A 20,000-nucleotide genomic window follows, 5' to 3' on the forward strand; every position below is an offset into this window, starting at 1 on the left:
ATAAAAGATAAAGGCCATAGTAAATGTGTTTAAACACAAAAAATCGTGCTTCAATATTAACATTTGAGCGCCACAGGCCGTTCCGTTTGAGCGTGTTCCTTGTAGCGCACCAAATTATTCCGTGTTTTCCAACGGAACGCAAGGCTAACGAAACGTTTCGCGAGTCAAAATGGCCGCCAACTTAGAGCCTCAAAAGTACATCTGTCTGAGTTGCATCATATATTACTTTTTAACTTTCTATCTTTGTTAGTCATTAATATGTGTGATATTAATGACTAACAAGTCTCAGCGGTAAAAAGCAGTTTGCTTACCATAATCAGCTGATTATCGAAACCGTTCACCCTGAGCCGTTTGGTATGTTATAGTAAACGCAGGGGTTGTTTGCCCCCCATAATATCTTGCCAATATGATAGGTTTATATTAGTCTTCATTTTTTGTTTTTGTTTTTTTTTTGCCTAACTTACTACTATATAGCTTTACATATATACATATATACATATACACACACACACACACATCTGTGAATATATATATATATATACATACATATATACATACACACACATATATATATACATGCATGTATACAAATATGTAGATATTCATACACACAGATATTTACAGATATATATACATATATATATACACACACACACGTGTGTGTGTGTGTGTGTGTGTGTGTGTGTGTGTGTGTGTGTGTGTGTGTGTGTGTGTGTGTGTGTGTGTGTGTATGTGTGTGTGTGTGTGTGTGTGTGTGGGTGTGTGTGTGTGCGTACGTGTGTGTTGTGGAACGCATAATTAAAAGTATTGGAAAGTTTCGGAATTTAGGTAAACATTCTTTTGCTGATTACTGAAAGAAACAAACATAATAAAATAACTAAATTATATTGTTACAGCTACAGCGTGGAATAAACAAATTAATACATAGAAATGTAATAAATGTTAATCCCTAATAAATGAATAAGAAATACAGTATCACAACATCCTCCCATCATAACTCCCCGGAAGTGATGATTCCCGAGCCCTCCGAATGGTTCCTCCTAATTGCAAATCTCACTTATTTCTTGGCCGGCGATCCTTATGTCTGCTGCCAAGACAGGATGTTTGATATCCGTTAAAAGGAGTCTAATGCCTATATACAGCGAGCACTGTGCTCGCTGTCATGAACGTCTTTTCTTCACGTCTCCTCAGATGGATCGAGTTTGAATAATATTGTGCCTAAAATAAGTGAATGCATAATTATTCTATTAGTATACTCTATGTTTGTTCATTGTATTAAAGTTACAAATATAATACTACTACTACTACTACTAATAATAATAATAATAATAATAATAATAATAATAATTATAATTATAATAATAATGATGATGATGATGATGATAAAATTATTATAATAATTTATATATAAGTATAAAAAAGAGCTTAAACATAAGACAATATGTGTATATAGAGTAAATTAGTGAACATATAAAAAAATAGTGCAAACAATCGGAAATCGGAATACAATGATATACATAGAACATTTTCACATCAGCTTCATAATGCAAGCAGCAGACGTATATATAGCAAGAAACCGTGTAAACAGTAAAGTAATTGTATGTAGATCAAAATCATAACTAAGATAAAAACACATGGCATAGAAAGGAATGATTTCTAGCACATGGGTACCTGCCGCATTCTGTCATTTCAGTTTCCATATTTCCACTGTTAAAAAGTAAATTGAAAGATACATCGTATATTGCAAAAATATACTTCTGTTGTCATAGCAACTGTTTCCAAAATCATCGAAAATATTTTACTAAATCGAAGGAAGTAATTACTTACTATCGCAATCTGATTCGCCAGTTTTTACATACTTTGTAAACACAGAGCGCACCTTCGCTCGCCTGACTTGCTGGGGACTGTTGGTTAAGCTTTCTGATTGAGGCATGCCGGCTTACCTTGTATTATTAATGCAATCAGCTCCTATACGTGAAATGGAGTGTTGCATGGTTCAGATCTTTTATGACGGGTAATGGCATTAGGCAGGGGTCATGTTGTAGCGCGCTGCTATTCAATATCTATGTAGATGAATTAATTGGCCAGCTAAATCCCACGTCGCTGGGCGTCCGACCAACAATTTCTCGTACGCTGACGATCAAGCAATGATCTGCCCCAGGGCCTCTGTCCTTAATGAATTGCTTGTCATATGTCAACGGATAAACATCATATTATATACAGCTCAACGAAATCTGTAACTTTAGTAACTTTTGTCCAAAGTTACTAAGTCGCTTGCCACCTACCTGAGCAACACAAAGTTCGAATACGTAGCCTCCTTCGCTTATGCTGGCCATATCAAATCAAAAGATTTTATGAGTGAAGAAGATATACGGAAGGAATCCAGGAAGCTGTGTTTTAAGGGGAATAACCCGATAAAAACATTTAGGTTTGAAAGTGAAGACGCGACATGCAATCTTTTAAAAATGTTTGCTACCCACTGTACTCCTATTCTCTCTGGTGTCGGCATCGAGTCTCAACGTTTAACAACGTTTGACTTACAATAATATCATGAGACGATTGTTTCTTGCCCCTCCGTGGGAGATACATTAAGACTGTGAATATCTCAGAATGTTAGGACCCTTCAAGAGTTACTTGGAACTGTAATTTATAACAGTATGTCGCGGATCTTAGAATCTTAGAATATATTGATAACAACCTTGAATGGCAGTGAAGTAAGAGCCCAAAGTATCGTTTGACAACATTGGGTTAATCTGCTCTATGTTAATCCCACTTGATTAATGACAGTAATTGAATCATTAATTTTTATGTCATGTGTTTTTATCTTAGCTATGATTTTGCTCTACATATAATTAATTTACTGTTTACATGGTTTCTTGCTATATATACGTCTGTTGCTTGCATTATGAAGCTGATGTGAAAATGTTCTATGTATATTATTGTATTCCGATTTCAGATTTTTTTTTTTCAGAGATGTTCAGTAATTTACTCTATGTACACAAATTTTCTTATGTTTAAGCTCTTCTTTTTTACTCATATATGTGTGGCTGAAGCTAAAAATTATTATCATTTTTTTATCATTATTATTATTATTATTATTATTATTATTATTATTATTATTATCGTCATTTTTAATATTATTATTATTATTATTATTATTATCATTATTATTATTATTATTATATTTGTAACTTTAATTCAATGAACAAACATAGAGCATAATAATGGAATAATTTTGCATTCACTTATTTTAGTCACAATATTATTCACACTCGAGCCATCTGAGGAGACGTGGGGAAAAGACGTCCATGACAGTGAGCACAGTGCTCGCCGTAAACTTAAAACAACCTATAAATCACCGCACTGACATATGCACTAATGTGGTATATTTATTTACCTGTCCTAGCTGCCAAGCTAGGCACGTGGGATCAACCTCACGGTGGCTACGTCACCGTATCCTTCAGAACTAGCCTCCCACTGAGCAGGCCATGTTCCTCGACAATATGAGAGCATTCACTAACACACCCACACCCTTTCTCAAACATCATTTCAAAGACCCTCTTACAAAAAAAAAAAAAAAAAAAAAAAAAAAAGGATGAAGCCAGCATTAAACAACGTAACTACCGCAACCATCTTGTTTACTCACTAGACCGTTCCTCACCACTTCGGTTGGTTTAAAGCTTATGTTTATGTCCCTTTTCACGTATTTATTGTTTGTGGTTATATATTTTGGGTTTATGTAATTTATGTGTATCCTCTGTATATTTTATCGATTTATGCTTATGTTTACTTTTATAACTGTTATGTCTCTTTGTAAAACCAGAAAAATCTGTGCCGTCTAATTACCTTACCGCCTGGTTCCCTGTTTCAGCACTGTTGATGAAGGTTTATGACACCTTGAAACGTTTGCGAAATAAATATGACATTCTTCACGGCTGCACTTATCTTCGACGCCTGGAATGTATATCCATACATACATACATACACATACACACACACACACACACACATATATATGTATGCACACAGACACATATATATTTGTATACACACATATAAATATATATGTATATAAACGGACATACACACATATGTGTGTGCGTGTGTGTGTGTGTGTGTGTGTGTGTGTGTGTGTGTGTGTGTGTGTGTGTGTGTGTGTGTGCGTGTGTATATATGTATAATATATATATGTATACGTAACTATATATAAATATATATGTATAAATATATATAATATAAATATATATGTATATATATTATATATACATAAATATATGTATATATATTTTTTAACAGCCATTCATTCCTGCAGGACATAGGCCTCCCTCATTTCACTATTTAGAGGTTAAATGGCAGTGTCACCTTTGCTTGGTTGGATGCCCTTCCTAATCAACCGTGGTTCGGGGTGCTAACACTTGTGCCACGGCGGTGACGTCCCCTACGACACCTGCGTTTGACTTCTCAAGTCGTTTTCCTGCCGTGAATTCAGGCTCGAGCCAGCAGTCGGTGCGCAGGCATTGTTACGACCGCCGCGACGGGGAGTCCACCATTGGATTATCGTGGCAGTCATATATATATATATGTGTGTGTGTGTGTGTGTATATATATGCATATGTGTGTGCGTGCTCGTACGTGTGTATGAATGTGCGTGCGTGCGTGCGTGCGCGCGTGTATGTGTATGTGTGTGCTTGCGTGCGTGCGTACGTGTGTATGTATTTCTGTATGTGCGCGCGTGTGTGTGTGATTGTACCTGTTTAATTTTTTCCCTCAACAGACTGTGGTGGGAATAGCCCCGTTCCCGTTTCCCGGCCTGGCGGAATTGCGAGACAAGTACACGTATAATATAACGCCGTGGACCCAGTCTGTGTCGTCTGTGGCCAAGAGAGGACTCAGGCTTTTCTACTCAGACGACGACGACGACGACAACGATGAGGACGACCAGAAGATCGCGGTAGCCACGGCGTTTGGCCTCTCTGGCATCTTTAGGAAAGGTCAGTCTCCTGCTGCCATGCTGCCGGGTTGGTCTTAACCCATTGCCGCCGGGCAAAATTGATAACAAATAGGGAAAATGCTATGCTCTTTTTTTTTATATTTTTTTGTGAAATGGCTCTGCTAGTGCTTAGCCACAAAGGAGTAGTCAGCACCCCACCTCAGACCCGCAGCTCTCTTCTACACTTGTGGGCTTTGACCCCCGGGTAGGGAAGCCCAGTAGTCTTGGGCGTCCTTTTGGCGCACTTTTTCTTTTATTCTGATTTTTTTTCACCTTCATGTGACTTTCCTGAGCTTACCGGAGTTCCTCGTGAACTCCCGTATTCGCTTGGGGGGTGGGCATTGAATTACCATCCTTCGCCTAGGCAAGTTCGGCGGTAAGGAAGTGTCCCACACATAACTCGATCCCTCTGTGGTACTGGAGAACGCAACCAGGCTTCCACTGAGGGGGTAGAAGACGGAAAACTGCCTTACTCTCTCAGCTATTGCTGTTAGGTTAGGAGTTAAGAGATTTTGATCCCTTCAGGACTACGGCTTTGAGACAAGGGGTCGGACCTGGTCCGATGCCCAATATGAATGATACCCCGGCTACCCCTTCTCCTCTACAAGGAGGAGGGGCGACTCATGACCACTCTTTGACTAATTCGACTATGAAAAACGGAACCCCCACTAATGACAAAACGAGAAGACCACTTTTCAAAACCCCCTCCGAGAATGCAGGGTAAGCTAATGTTAAATGCGTGAATGAAAATCAATCGCTTTTGAACATGAACCCCTTTATCATCAAAAAGTTCCTTGATGGTCAGGTGGACGGCGATTTTGATTTGTCAAAAAATTGCGAGATGGAAGCCTCCTTGCTAAAGTACAATATAACTCCCAGATTAAGGATTTACTTAAGCTGACGCAAATTCATGATCTCCGAGTTAAAGTAACTATTCTTATTGGCCCAAATACTTGTAAGGAAGTAATCTTTCACAGGGATTTGAGGACGATGGGAGAAAGTGAAATTCTCAAGAGCATGAAGGACCAAGACGTAGTGGACATTCATTGTATAACCAAGAAGGATAGGAATGTGCGAACGAAAACTGTACTAAGTTTTTTTTTTACCTTTTCTTTAAATAAAATCCATGAATATGTCAATATTGGACACGAACGTGCCCAAGTAAGACCTTATGTCCAAAAGCCAATGCTTTGTAACAGATGCCAAAAATGTATTGATGAAGGACCAGTGATATGTCAATAATGCTCAAATTACCGGTATTATCGTCCACCCGCGTCGGACTACCATCATTCAAGACGAGATCAGACTCATTAATCAACTTAACTACTTGCTCACCTCTACCATCCACCCGCTAGGAACGCCATAACGTATGATGAGCATTAAAATCACCTAAAATTAATTTATTTTGTGGCAGACTATCCTGAAGAGCTCATCATAGATTATCACATTATCAGGTGGACAATAAACTGAACATATAGTCAGATACGTACCATTAATTTTTACTTTGCATGCGACAAACTCCAAAGTAGAATCAATAGTCACTTCAGTAAAAGGGAGGCTTTGGTGGATGTACATGGCGACTCCGCCTCCACCCCTACCCTCACGAGCCTTCCGACATAAATGGTAGTTCCTCAGCGAAACGAGCTCGTCAGAGACGAGGTGTGTTGAGTGCGTTTCTTGGAGAACTATAATATCGGGAGCATAGGACGAGGCTAATAGTTTAAGGTCATTTACTTTAGATTTCAGACTTCAACAGTTCTATTATATAATGGTCGACGCGAAGATTACGTTTTATGGGGTTTGGAAGTTCCTTGTCCGCCAGTTTTAATTTTCTTTTTATTTAATGCTTCCCTGGGACCTCTCTCGGGATGGTTTGGAGACAGAAGCCTCCATGTCCTGCATCTCCTGGCGAGGGAGACGACTGAGAGATTGCGATCTGCTTCTCTCTCGAGAAACCGATCGCGAGCTAGGCGAAGTCCTCACAGGAGTCGCCCGGATGGGGAGGTGTGATCCGGACTGTGTTTCGGTTTATGCTGGGTTAATGCAGCATTTTTTCGACCAATTTAGTCAGTTGATAGACTTTAATGTCTAATTGTTTAACAGTTTGTTTGAGTTCAGCATTTTCTTTATCCTTAGCTGCAAGCTGTTGACTGACATTACTTGCACTAGGGAGACGACTGAGTTAGTTACTGCTGCAGCATATCGGGTTTGTGTGTCAAATTTTCCAATTTCCTCTTAGCTTCAGTATAACTAACTTCATGCTTTCTCATATATGCTGTCTCAGTCTCCTTCTTCAGGATGCTGCATTCAGCAGATCCTGACTGATGGGGAACTCCACAGTTAGCACATTTGGAAATCTGGCTAGTATATGTGATGGTGTCATGAACTTCAGCTCATTTACGGCAAACAAATTTATCAGAGTCTTTATCAATACATCTTAATGAGGTATATCTGATTTTTTGGCATATATTACAGTGTATTGGCTTTTGGATGTAAGGTCTTACTTGGAAACGTTCATATCCGACATATCAGTACTCCTGACTCCACTTCAAGACGCTCGATCTAAGTACATTTTAGGGCCCCAACACACACACACACAAACAAGCATTCTGCACAGCATTTATACCTTTCAAACTTGTTTTCGATGCCGAGCCATACACGATTGACCCATAATCTACTTTATACCTAATCAGGGCTTTATATATCATTAGTAAAGACTTTCTATGAGCCAGTTGGAGGCGATTTGCCGAGAATTCTGCATTATTGCTGGAATGCCATAATGCACAATCATCAGCGTACAGTGAGTATTTTAGGTTCCGAGAGGGAGCTGGTAAAATGTCATTGATCATGCTTAAAAATAATGTTGGCGACAAGACCCTGTTTGCCTGGGCAAAAATGTCAGAAAACAATTTGACAGAAAAAGTTCCGTCAGAAATGAAATTTTGAATGAAGTTTCCACGTAATCCGAAAGCATAAAGTTTTCTGAGTAGGCCATATCGCCATGTCATGTCGTAGGCTTTTTCTATATCTAAAAATACTGATATCAAAAAATCTTTTTTGGCAATTGCCTCTTGAATATGACTGTCCAGCTTTACTAGCTGATCGAGAGTTTGGCGTCCCTTTCGGAAGCCGCACTGCTCGTCAACTAGTAAATTACTGGAATTTAAAAAATGCAATAGCCTACTTTTAACAATTCGTTCCATGACCTTGCATAAGCAACTTGTCAACGCAATTGGGCGGTAGGAGATGGCAGAGCTGGGATTTCCCCCTCCTTTCAAAATGGGAGTTTCATTCTTTTTCTTTCTTTGTTGGATTTCTTGGCTATCAACCAGCGGCATGTGGCCAAGGTTATTAAGCCAATGGATCCTATTTATTCTATCAATCTATATAAGGTCATAAAGTTTTGTCTCCCTTAAAAAAGTGATTACTTTACTTATTATTTTTTCGTTGTCTGATAATATATTCATTAGTGAGAATTCTTTATTAATTTGTTGGAAATAGTTTTTTATTTTTTGTCTTTGCATATGATGTTGTTGGCATACTGTGAGGATGTGTGTTATTGAAAGGATTGTATTGCAGAGGGGACAATGTGGAGGAAATCTTTTTTCAATATAGGGAGTGAGGTGGGTGAGTCTTGTAGCGTTGACCCTGAGCTGGGCCAACACCACCTCCTCCCTTCTATTCTTCCTGTGGGATGTGTCCCACAGTTCTATGTGTGTTTTTATTTTTTGTGTGAGTTGGAGGTTGGTCCACTCACTTTGCCACAGGAGATGTATTTTTGCTTTTATAAGAGACACAAAACACCTGAGATCTGTACGAACTATGGTAGTGTCCAGATCGCCAGTTGACCCGGCTAGTTTGTCAGCCTGTTCATTACCATGGATACCAGTGTGACCTGGTACCCATATTAGCTTGATTGATTTGTTGGCACCGTGTAACTTACGAATGATATTACCCAGCAATTCATTTTTAGTGGTTTCTAAGGACTTAATAGCTTTAAGTGAACTTAATGAATCGGAAAAAATGACTATTCTATCGTGGGTCGTCGATAGTGCAAAATCAATGGCTTTATCAATGGCAAAAAGTTCAGCAAGAAAAATCGATGTATGATTCGGCAGTCTAAACTTTAGTTCACATTCAGTCGACCATACACCCACACCTACACACTCATCTGTCTTGGAGCCGTCGGTATATATATGAAAAAAGGATAGATGTTTAATAAGGATCTCTCTGAACCTCTGGCGTACCTCACCCTCCGGCGCCATGGCCTTGGCTGATGGAAGCCAGGCTTCCATAATAGAAAAATTGGGGGTTTCCCATGGCGCTATATTTGACTTAACCAGGGTATCGATGGTAGAGAGATCTATACCGACTTTCTCGACGAGGTCGTGGAGTCTCGTGGCAAAGGGCCTAGTGCCTCCATTGCCATTAGGGTGGCTCGGGTCTCGAGCCACCTTTGCGGCATAGGTCAGTGCTAACTGGCCGCGTCTGAGTCGGAGGGGAGGTACTCCTGACTCCACCTCAAGACGCTCGATCCGAGTACATTTTAGGGCTCCAAGACACACACGCAAACAAGCATTCTGCACAGCATCCAATCCTTTCAAACTTGTTTTCGATGCCGAACCATACACGATTGACCCATAGTCTACTTTAGACCTAATCAGGGCTTTATATACCATTAGCAAAGACTGTCTATCAGCTCCCCATTTATTACCAGAAATGCACTTTAATAAATTTAGTGCTCTTTGACATTTATTCTTTAATTGACCAATGTGGTCTTTCCAATTGAGTCTACTATCAAAAAGTAGCCCAAGAAATCTTGCAGAATTTTGAATAGGTATTGGGTGGTTGTCTAGAGTTAGCCTGATATTCGGCTTCCTCCTATGTGAAAAAATTCCCCAATACTCTTTCTAATGGAAAACTTAAAACCCCACTGGAGGCCCCAGTTATGAATCATATCCAGTGCCAATTGGATGCGATTTGCTGAGAATTCTGCATTATTGTTGGAATGCCATAATGCACAATCATCAGCGTACAGTGAGTATTTAAGATTCCGTGGAGGAGCTGGTAAGATGTCATTGATCATACATAGAAATAGAGTTGGTGACAAGACACTTCCTTGTGGGACCCCGTTTGCCTGGACAAAAATGTCCGAAAAAGTGACATTGTCAGAAAACAATTTGACAGAAAACGTTCTGTCAGAAATGAAATTTTGTATAAAACAAGGCAAGTTTCCACGTAATCCGAAAGCATAAAGTTTTCTGAGTAGGCCATATCGCCATGTCATGTCGTAGGCTTTTTCTATATCTAAAAATACTGAAATCAAAAAATCTTTTTGGGCAATTGCCTCTTGAATATGACTGTCCAGTTTTACTAGTTGATCGAGAGTTTGGCGTCCCTTTCGGAAACCGCACTGCTCGTCAACTAGTAAATTACTGGAATTTAAAAAATGCAATAGCCTACTGTTAACAATTCGTTCCATGACCTTGCATAAGCAACTTGTCAACACAATTGGGCGGTAGGAGATGGCAAATCTGGGATTACCCCCTCCTTTCAATATGGGAATGATGTGGGCGAAGTGCCATGAGTTTGGAAAAGTGTGGCTTTTCTAAATTTCATTGTACACTTCTAGCAACTTAATCATGTCATCATGATTAAGATGCTTTATCATCTCATATCGAATCTCATCGGGGCCTGGGGATGTTCCTCTACAGGCTTCTAGGGCTCGGACAAGCTCATTCATTGTTAGATCTTGGTTGTAATCAAAGTCATCTCCTGTGGCAAAGTGAATTGGTTGCAGCTCAGCCGCTTCCTTGATGGGCAGGAATGCGTGATGATAGTTTGCTGAGCTGCTTATATGAGAGAACTGCCTGGCGAGTGCATTAGCAATGTCTCTAGGAGTATCCAAGTTGTTACCCTCTTCAATGATGTTTTTTATTTTAAAAGATGTTTTTTTCTTGTTGATTTTATTGATAGTGGACCAAACCTCTGATGTTTTTGTATTGCTGTTAATAGTAGAGACAAAGCTCCGCCAGGAGTCTCTTTTTGCTTGTCTAATTACTCTACGAGCCCTAGCTCTTGCTTGTTTATAATTGCAAAAGTTCTCATTTGTGATGTTATTTTGGAAAAGCCTGTAGGCCTTATTGCGTCGGCACAGCGCCCTGCGGCAATCTGGTGTCCACCATGGAACTCTATGCTTAACGCTATCTGTCGAAGTTTTAGGAATGGATAGCAAAGCTGCTTCTATAATCGAATTCTGAATATTGTTTACTTTATCATCAATGGTTTCTCCTACAAGTTCGAGCTTGACGCTCCTTGTGAAGGCGACCCAGTCTGCTCTTTTTACGTTAAATTTAGGCGCTGAAGGCGTTCTCACTGTGTCGCATGAATATTTAATCAAGATAGGAAGGTGATCGCTTCCCAACGAGTCGTCAATGGTGTGCCACAGGCACTTGGCTGCTATTGATGAAGAGACCAGTGATATGTCTATAAAGCTCAAATTCCCGGTATTATCGTCCACCCGCGTGGGACTACCATCATTCAGAAGGACTAAATCAGACTCGTTAATCAACTTAACTACTTGCTCACCTCTACCATCCACCCGTAGGGAACCCCATAACGTATGATGAGCATTAAAATCACCTAAAATTACTTTATTTTGTGGCAGACGTTCCTGAAGAGCAAAAAGCTCATCATAGATTATCACTTTATCAGGCGGACAGTAAACTGAACATATAGCCAGATACGTGCCATTAATTTTTACTTTGCATGCGACAAACTCCAAAGTAGAATCAATAGTCACTTCTGTAAAAGGGAGGCTTTGGTGGATGTACATGGCGACTCCGCCTCCACCCCTACCCTCACGATCCTTCCGACATAAATGGTAGTTCCTGAGCGATACGACCTCGTCAGAGACGAGGTTTGTCAAATGAGTTTCTTGGAGAACTATAATATCGGGAGCATAGGACGAGGCTAATAATTTAAGGTCGTTTACTTTAGATCTAATACTTCGACAGTTCCATTGTATAATGGTTGATGCGATGATTACGTTTTATGGGGTTTGGAAGTGCCTTGTCCACCAGTTTTTATTTTCTTTTTATGGGAGGGAGGCGCCTCCTCTCCCTCGCTTCCCGGGGACCTCTCACGGGATGGTTTGGAGACAGAAGCCTCCATGTCCTGCACCTCCTGGCGAGGGAGACGACCGACAGACTGCGACCTGCTTCTCTCTCGAGAAACCGATCGCGAGTCAGACGAAGTCCTCACAGGAGTAGCCCGGACGGGAAGGTGCGCTCCGGACTGTGATTCAGTATCAGCTTCCTTAAGATGTTTTGGCTGGGTTGATGCAGCCATTTGATCGACCAATTTAGTCAACTGATAAACTTTAATGTTCAATTCCTTAACCGTTTGTTTAAGTTCAGCAATTTCTTTATCCTTGGCTGCAAGCTGCTGACTGACATCACTTGCACTAGGGGTGTTGCTAGTTACTGCTGCAGCATAGGAAGTATCAGGTTTGTGTGTCAAACTTTCCACTTTCCTCTTAGCTTCAGTATAACTAACTTCATGCTTTCTCATATATGCCAATGTTTCAGTCTCCTTCTTCAGGATGCTGCACTCGGCAGATCCTGAATGATGGGGACCTTCACAGTTAGCACATTTGGAAATTTTGCTAGTACATGTGATGGTGTCATGGGCTTCAGCACATTTCCGGCAAGTGAATTTAGAAGAATCTTTGTCAATACATCTTAATGAGGTGTGTCCGAATTTTTGGCATCTATTACAATGCATTGGCTTTTGGACATAAGGTCTTACTTGAACACGTTCATAACCGACATTGACATATTCTGGGATTTTATTCAAAGCAAAGGTCAAAAAACACAGTCCAGTTTTCGTTCGTACATTCCCGTCCTTCTTGGTCATACAATGAACGTCCACTACGTCTTGGTCCTTCATGCTCTCAAGAATTTCACTTTCTTCCATCGTCCTCAAATCCCTGTGAAAGATTACTCCCTTACAGGTATTTGGGCCAATAGGAATAGTTACTTTAACTCGAAGATCATGAATTTGCGTCAGCTTAAGTAAATCCTTAATCTGGGAGTTGTATTGTACTTTAACAAGGAGGCTTCCATCTCGCAATTTTTTGACAAAATCAAAATCGCCGTCCACTTGACCATCAAGGACCTTTTTGATGATAAAGGGGTTTACGTTCATAAGCGACTGATTTTCGTTCACGCATTTTACATTCGCGAACCTTGCATTCTGGGTGGGGATTTTGAAAATTGGTCGTCTCGTCTTGTCATTAGTGGGGGTACCATTGTTCGTTGTCAGAGAGTGGTCATGAGTCGCCCCCCCTCCTTGAGGAGGAGAAGGGGTAGCCGGGGTATTACTCATACTGGGTATCGGACCAGGTCCGACCCCTTTACTCAAAATCGTAGTCCTGATGGGACAAAAAACCTCTTAACTTTTGTTATCAACCTAACAGCAATAGCTAAGAGAGTAAAGCAGTTTTTCGTCCTCTACCCCCTCAGTGGAAGCCTGGTTGCGTTCTCCAGTACCACAGAGGGATCGAGTTATGTGTGGGACACTTCCTTACCGCCGAACTTGCCTAGGCGAAGGACGGTAATTCAATGCCCACCCCCCAAGCGAATACGGGAGTTCCGAGGAACTCCGGTAGGCTCAGGAAAGTCACATTATAAGGAAGAGATTTCAGGACCAAAGAAAAAGTGCGCCCAAATGACGCCCCAGACTACTGGGCCTCCCTACCCAGGGGTCAAAGCCACAAGGGCTACCCTGGTGTAGAAGAGAGCTGCGGGTCTGGGGTGGGGTGCTGACTACTACTACTGTAGCCTCGTGTCACCTGCAAAGCAAGAGCACTGAAGGTGCTGGCAAAGCACAGCAAATGTTCTGCAAATACAGGATTTTACTTTATTTTAATTTACTTTAAGAGAACTCAGAAACAATAATGTCTAGCGAGACGAGAGGCCCCGGGTTCCAGGGTAGCTCAAGTGGCACAAGACTTTTTGCTTATTGCTTCTGCGTTTTAACAAGGTGTTGTCTCATCAAAATCTGAAACACGAGTGAAGATAAAGTTTTTTTTTTTTTTTTTTTTTTTTTTTTTTTTTTTTTTTTTTTTTTTTTTTGGATTTCTTGGCTATCAACCAGCGGCACATGACCAAGGTTATTAAGCCAATGGATCCTATTTATTCTATCAATCTATATAAGGTCATAAAGTTTTGTCTCCCTTAGAAAAGCAATTACTTTACTTATTATTTTTTCATCGTCTGTTAAAATGTTTGCTATTGTGAATGGTATGTTTTTATTTCTGAAATAATTTTTTTATGAATTGTCTCTGGTTACTGTAGTTATGGCAGGTTATGAGCAGATGTTTTATGGTTAGATGGTTTGTGCAATGGGGGCACTGTGGAGGGTATCTTCTTTCCATGTATGGAGTGAGGTGTGTTATTCTTGTGGCGTTAAGTCTCAGGCGGGCCAACACCACCTCCTCCCTTCTGTTTTTTCTGTGGGCTGTGGCCCACTGTTCTATAATTGGTTTTATTTTATTTGTGAGTTGGAGGTCGGTCCACTCACTTTGCCACAGGAGATGTATTTTTGCTTTTATAAGAGACACAAAACACCTGAGATCTGTACGAATTATGGTAATGTCCAAATCGTCAGTTGACCCGGCTAATTTGTCAGCCTGTTCATTACCATGGATACCAGTGTGACCTGGTACCCATATTAGCTTGATTGATTTGTTGGCACCGTGTAACTTACGAATGATATTACCCAGCAGTTCATTTTTGGTGGTTTCTAAGGATTTAATAGCTTTAAGTGAACTTAATGAATCGGAAAAAATAACTATTCTATCGTGGGTCGTCGATAGTGCAAAATCAATAGCTTTATCAATGGCAAAAAGTTCGGCAAGAAAAATCGATGTATGATTCGGCAGTCTAAACTTTAGTTCACATTCAGTCGACCATACACCCGCACCCACACCCTCATTTGTCTTGGAGCCGTCGGTATATATATGAAAAAAGGATAAATGCTTAATAAGGATCTCTCTAAACCGCTGGCGTACCTCACCCTCCGGCGCCATGGCCTTAGCTGATGGAAGCCAAGCTTCCATGATGGAAAAATTGGGTGTTTCCCATGGCGCTATGTTTGACTGAACCAGGGTATCAATAGTAGAGAGATCTATACCGACTTTCTCGACGAGGTCGTGGAGTCTTGTGGCAAAGGGCCTAATGCCTCTATTGCCATTGGGGTGGCTCGGGTATCGAGCCACCTTAGCGGCATAGGTCAGGGCTAATTGGCCGCGTCTGAGTCGGAGGGGAGGTACTCCTGACTCCACCTCAAGACGCTCGATCCGAGTACACTTCAGGGCTCCAAGACACACACGTAAGCAAGCATTCTGCACAGCATCCAAACCTTTCAAACTTGTTTTCGATGCCGAGCCATACACGATTGACCCATAGTCTACTTTAGACCTAACCAGGGCTTTATATATCATTAGCAAAGACTTCCTATCAGCTCCCCATTTATTACCAGCAATGCACTTTAATAAATTTAGTGCTTTTTGACATTTATTCTTTAACTGACCAATGTGGTCTTTCCAATTAAGTCTACAATCAAAGAGTAGACCAAGAAATCTAGTAGAATTTTGAATGGGTATTGGGTGGTTATCTAAAGTTAATCTGATATTTGGTATCTTTCTATGTGAAAAAATTACCCCAATACTCTTTCTTATGGAAAACTTAAAACCCCACTGGAGGCCCCAGTTATGAATCATATCCAATGCGAGTTGGATACGATTTGCCGAGAACTCTGCATTATTGCTGGAATGCCACAATGCACAATCATCGGCGTACAGTGAGTATTTAAGATTTCGAGGGGGAGCTGGTAGGATGTCATTAATCATACATAGAAATAATGTTGGCGACAAGACACTTCCTTGTGGGACCCCGTTTGCCTGGACAAAAATGTCCGAAAAAGTGACATTGTCGGCAAAAAGTTTGACAGAAAACGTTCTGTCAGATATGAAATTTTGAATAAAACAAGTTTCCACGTAATCCGAAAGCATAAAGTTTTCTGAGTAGGCCATATCGCCATGTCATGTCGTAGGCTTTTTCTATATCTAAAAATACTGAAATCAAAAAATCTTTTTGGGCAATTGCCTCTTGAATATGACTGTCCAGTTTTACTAGTTGATCGAGAGTTTGGCGTCCCTTTCGGAAACCGCACTGCTCGTCAACTAGTAAATTACTGGAATTTAAAAAATGCAATAGCCTACTGTTAACAATTCGTTCCATGACCTTGCATAAGCAACTTGTCAACACAATTGGGCGGTAGGAGATGGCAAATCTGGGATTACCCCCTCCTTTCAATATGGGAATGATGTGGGCGAAGTGCCATGAGTTTGGAAAAGTGTGGCTTTTCCAAATTTCATTGTACACTTCTAGCAACTTAATCATGTCATCATGATTAAGATGCTTTATCATCTCATATCGAATCTCATCGGGGCCTGGGGATGTTCCTCTACAGGCTTCTAGGGCTCGGACAAGCTCATTCATTGTTAGATCTTGGTTGTAATCAAAGTCATCTCCTGTGGCAAAGTGAATTGGTTGCAGCTCAGCCGCTTCCTTGATGGGCAGGAATGCGTGATGATAGTTTGCTGAGCTGCTTATATGAGAGAACTGCCTGGCGAGTGCATTAGCAATGTCTCTAGGAGTATCCAAGTTGTTACCCTCTTCAATGATGTTTTTTATTTTAAAAGATGTTTTTTTCTTGTTGATTTTATTGATAGTGGACCAAACCTCTGACGTTTTTGTATTGCTGTTAATAGTAGAGACAAAGCTCCGCCAGGAGTCTCTTTTTGCTTGTCTAATTACTCTACGAGCCCTAGCTCTTGCTTGTTTATAATTGCAAAAGTTCTCATTTGTGATGTTATTTTGGAAAAGCCTGTAGGCCTTATTGCGTCGGCACAGCGCCCTGCGGCAATCTGGTGTCCACCATGGAACTCTATGCTTAACGCTATCTGTCGAAGTTTTAGGAATGGATAGCAAAGCTGCTTCTATAATCGAATTCTGAATATTGTTTACTTTATCATCAATGGTTTCTCCTACAAGTTCGAGCTTGACGCTCCTTGTGAAGGCGACCCAGTCTGCTCTTTTTACGTTAAATTTAGGCGCTGAAGGCGTTCTCACTGTGTCGCATGAATATTTAATCAAGATAGGAAGGTGATCGCTTCCCAACGAGTCGTCAATGGTGTGCCACAGGCACTTGGCTGCTATTGATGAAGAGACCAGTGATATGTCTATAAAGCTCAAATTCCCGGTATTATCGTCCACCCGCGTGGGACTACCATCATTCAGAAGGACTAAATCAGACTCGTTAATCAACTTAACTACTTGCTCACCTCTACCATCCACCCGTAGGGAACCCCATAACGTATGATGAGCATTAAAATCACCTAAAATTACTTTATTTTGTGGCAGACGTTCCTGAAGAGCAAAAAGCTCATCATAGATTATCACTTTATCAGGCGGACAGTAAACTGAACATATAGCCAGATACGTGCCATTAATTTTTACTTTGCATGCGACAAACTCCAAAGTAGAATCAATAGTCACTTCTGTAAAAGGGAGGCTTTGGTGGATGTACATGGCGACTCCGCCTCCACCCCTACCCTCACGATCCTTCCGACATAAATGGTAGTTCCTGAGCGATACGACCTCGTCAGAGACGAGGTTTGTCAAATGAGTTTCTTGGAGAACTATAATATCGGGAGCATAGGACGAGGCTAATAATTTAAGGTCGTTTACTTTAGATCTAATACTTCGACAGTTCCATTGTATAATGGTTGATGCGATGATTACGTTTTATGGGGTTTGGAAGTGCCTTGTCCACCAGTTTTTATTTTCTTTTTATGGGAGGGAGGCGCCTCCTCTCCCTCGCTTCCCGGGGACCTCTCACGGGATGGTTTGGAGACAGAAGCCTCCATGTCCTGCACCTCCTGGCGAGGGAGACGACCGACAGACTGCGACCTGCTTCTCTCTCGAGAAACCGATCGCGAGTCAGACGAAGTCCTCACAGGAGTAGCCCGGACGGGAAGGTGCGCTCCGGACTGTGATTCAGTATCAGCTTCCTTAAGATGTTTTGGCTGGGTTGATGCAGCCATTTGATCGACCAATTTAGTCAACTGATAAACTTTAATGTTCAATTCCTTAACCGTTTGTTTAAGTTCAGCAATTTCTTTATCCTTGGCTGCAAGCTGCTGACTGACATCACTTGCACTAGGGGTGTTGCTAGTTACTGCTGCAGCATAGGAAGTATCAGGTTTGTGTGTCAAACTTTCCACTTTCCTCTTAGCTTCAGTATAACTAACTTCATGCTTTCTCATATATGCCAATGTTTCAGTCTCCTTCTTCAGGATGCTGCACTCGGCAGATCCTGAATGATGGGGACCTTCACAGTTAGCACATTTGGAAATTTTGCTAGTACATGTGATGGTGTCATGGGCTTCAGCACATTTCCGGCAAGTGAATTTAGAAGAATCTTTGTCAATACATCTTAATGAGGTGTGTCCGAATTTTTGGCATCTATTACAATGCATTGGCTTTTGGACATAAGGTCTTACTTGAACACGTTCATAACCGACATTGACATATTCTGGGATTTTATTCAAAGCAAAGGTCAAAAAACACAGTCCAGTTTTCGTTCGTACATTCCCGTCCTTCTTGGTCATACAATGAACGTCCACTACGTCTTGGTCCTTCATGCTCTCAAGAATTTCACTTTCTTCCATCGTCCTCAAATCCCTGTGAAAGATTACTCCCTTACAGGTATTTGGGCCAATAGGAATAGTTACTTTAACTCGAAGATCATGAATTTGCGTCAGCTTAAGTAAATCCTTAATCTGGGAGTTGTATTGTACTTTAACAAGGAGGCTTCCATCTCGCAATTTTTTGACAAAATCAAAATCGCCGTCCACTTGACCATCAAGGACCTTTTTGATGATAAAGGGGTTTACGTTCATAAGCGACTGATTTTCGTTCACGCATTTTACATTCGCGAACCTTGCATTCTGGGTGGGGATTTTGAAAATTGGTCGTCTCGTCTTGTCATTAGTGGGGGTACCATTGTTCGTTGTCAGAGAGTGGTCATGAGTCGCCCCCCCTCCTTGAGGAGGAGAAGGGGTAGCCGGGGTATTACTCATACTGGGTATCGGACCAGGTCCGACCCCTTTACTCAAAATCGTAGTCCTGATGGGACAAAAAACCTCTTAACTTTTGTTATCAACCTAACAGCAATAGCTAAGAGAGTAAAGCAGTTTTTCGTCCTCTACCCCCTCAGTGGAAGCCTGGTTGCGTTCTCCAGTACCACAGAGGGATCGAGTTATGTGTGGGACACTTCCTTACCGCCGAACTTGCCTAGGCGAAGGACGGTAATTCAATGCCCACCCCCCAAGCGAATACGGGAGTTCCGAGGAACTCCGGTAGGCTCAGGAAAGTCACATTATAAGGAAGAGATTTCAGGACCAAAGAAAAAGTGCGCCCAAATGACGCCCCAGACTACTGGGCCTCCCTACCCAGGGGTCAAAGCCACAAGGGCTACCCTGGTGTAGAAGAGAGCTGCGGGTCTGGGGTGGGGTGCTGACTACTACTACTGTAGCCTCGTGTCACCTGCAAAGCAAGAGCACTGAAGGTGCTGGCAAAGCACAGCAAATGTTCTGCAAATACAGGATTTTACTTTATTTTAATTTACTTTAAGAGAACTCAGAAACAATAATGTCTAGCGAGACGAGAGGCCCCGGGTTCCAGGGTAGCTCAAGTGGCACAAGACTTTTTGCTTATTGCTTCTGCGTTTTAACAAGGTGTTGTCTCATCAAAATCTGAAACACGAGTGAAGATAAAGTTTTTTTTTTTTTTTTTTTTTTTTTTTTTTTTTTTTTTTTTTTTTGGATTTCTTGGCTATCAACCAGCGGCACATGACCAAGGTTATTAAGCCAATGGAT

General features: G+C 41.1%; 1 protein-coding gene across 1 annotated transcript in view; it reads left to right on the forward strand.

Annotated features, from left to right (window-relative positions):
- LOC125025158 (microtubule-associated protein 1B-like) overlaps positions 1–20,000 on the forward strand; it is a 66,401-nt gene that overhangs the window by 12,150 nt on the left and 34,251 nt on the right. Inside the window, exon 4 of the mRNA XM_047613136.1 lies at positions 4,775–4,991. Within this exon, the coding sequence (XP_047469092.1) occupies positions 4,775–4,991 (217 nt within the window). The remainder of the gene's footprint in view (positions 1–4,774; positions 4,992–20,000) is intronic.

Source organism: Penaeus chinensis, chromosome 1, assembly GCF_019202785.1.
Source record: "Penaeus chinensis breed Huanghai No. 1 chromosome 1, ASM1920278v2, whole genome shotgun sequence".
NCBI classification, from domain to species: domain Eukaryota; kingdom Metazoa; phylum Arthropoda; class Malacostraca; order Decapoda; family Penaeidae; genus Penaeus; species Penaeus chinensis.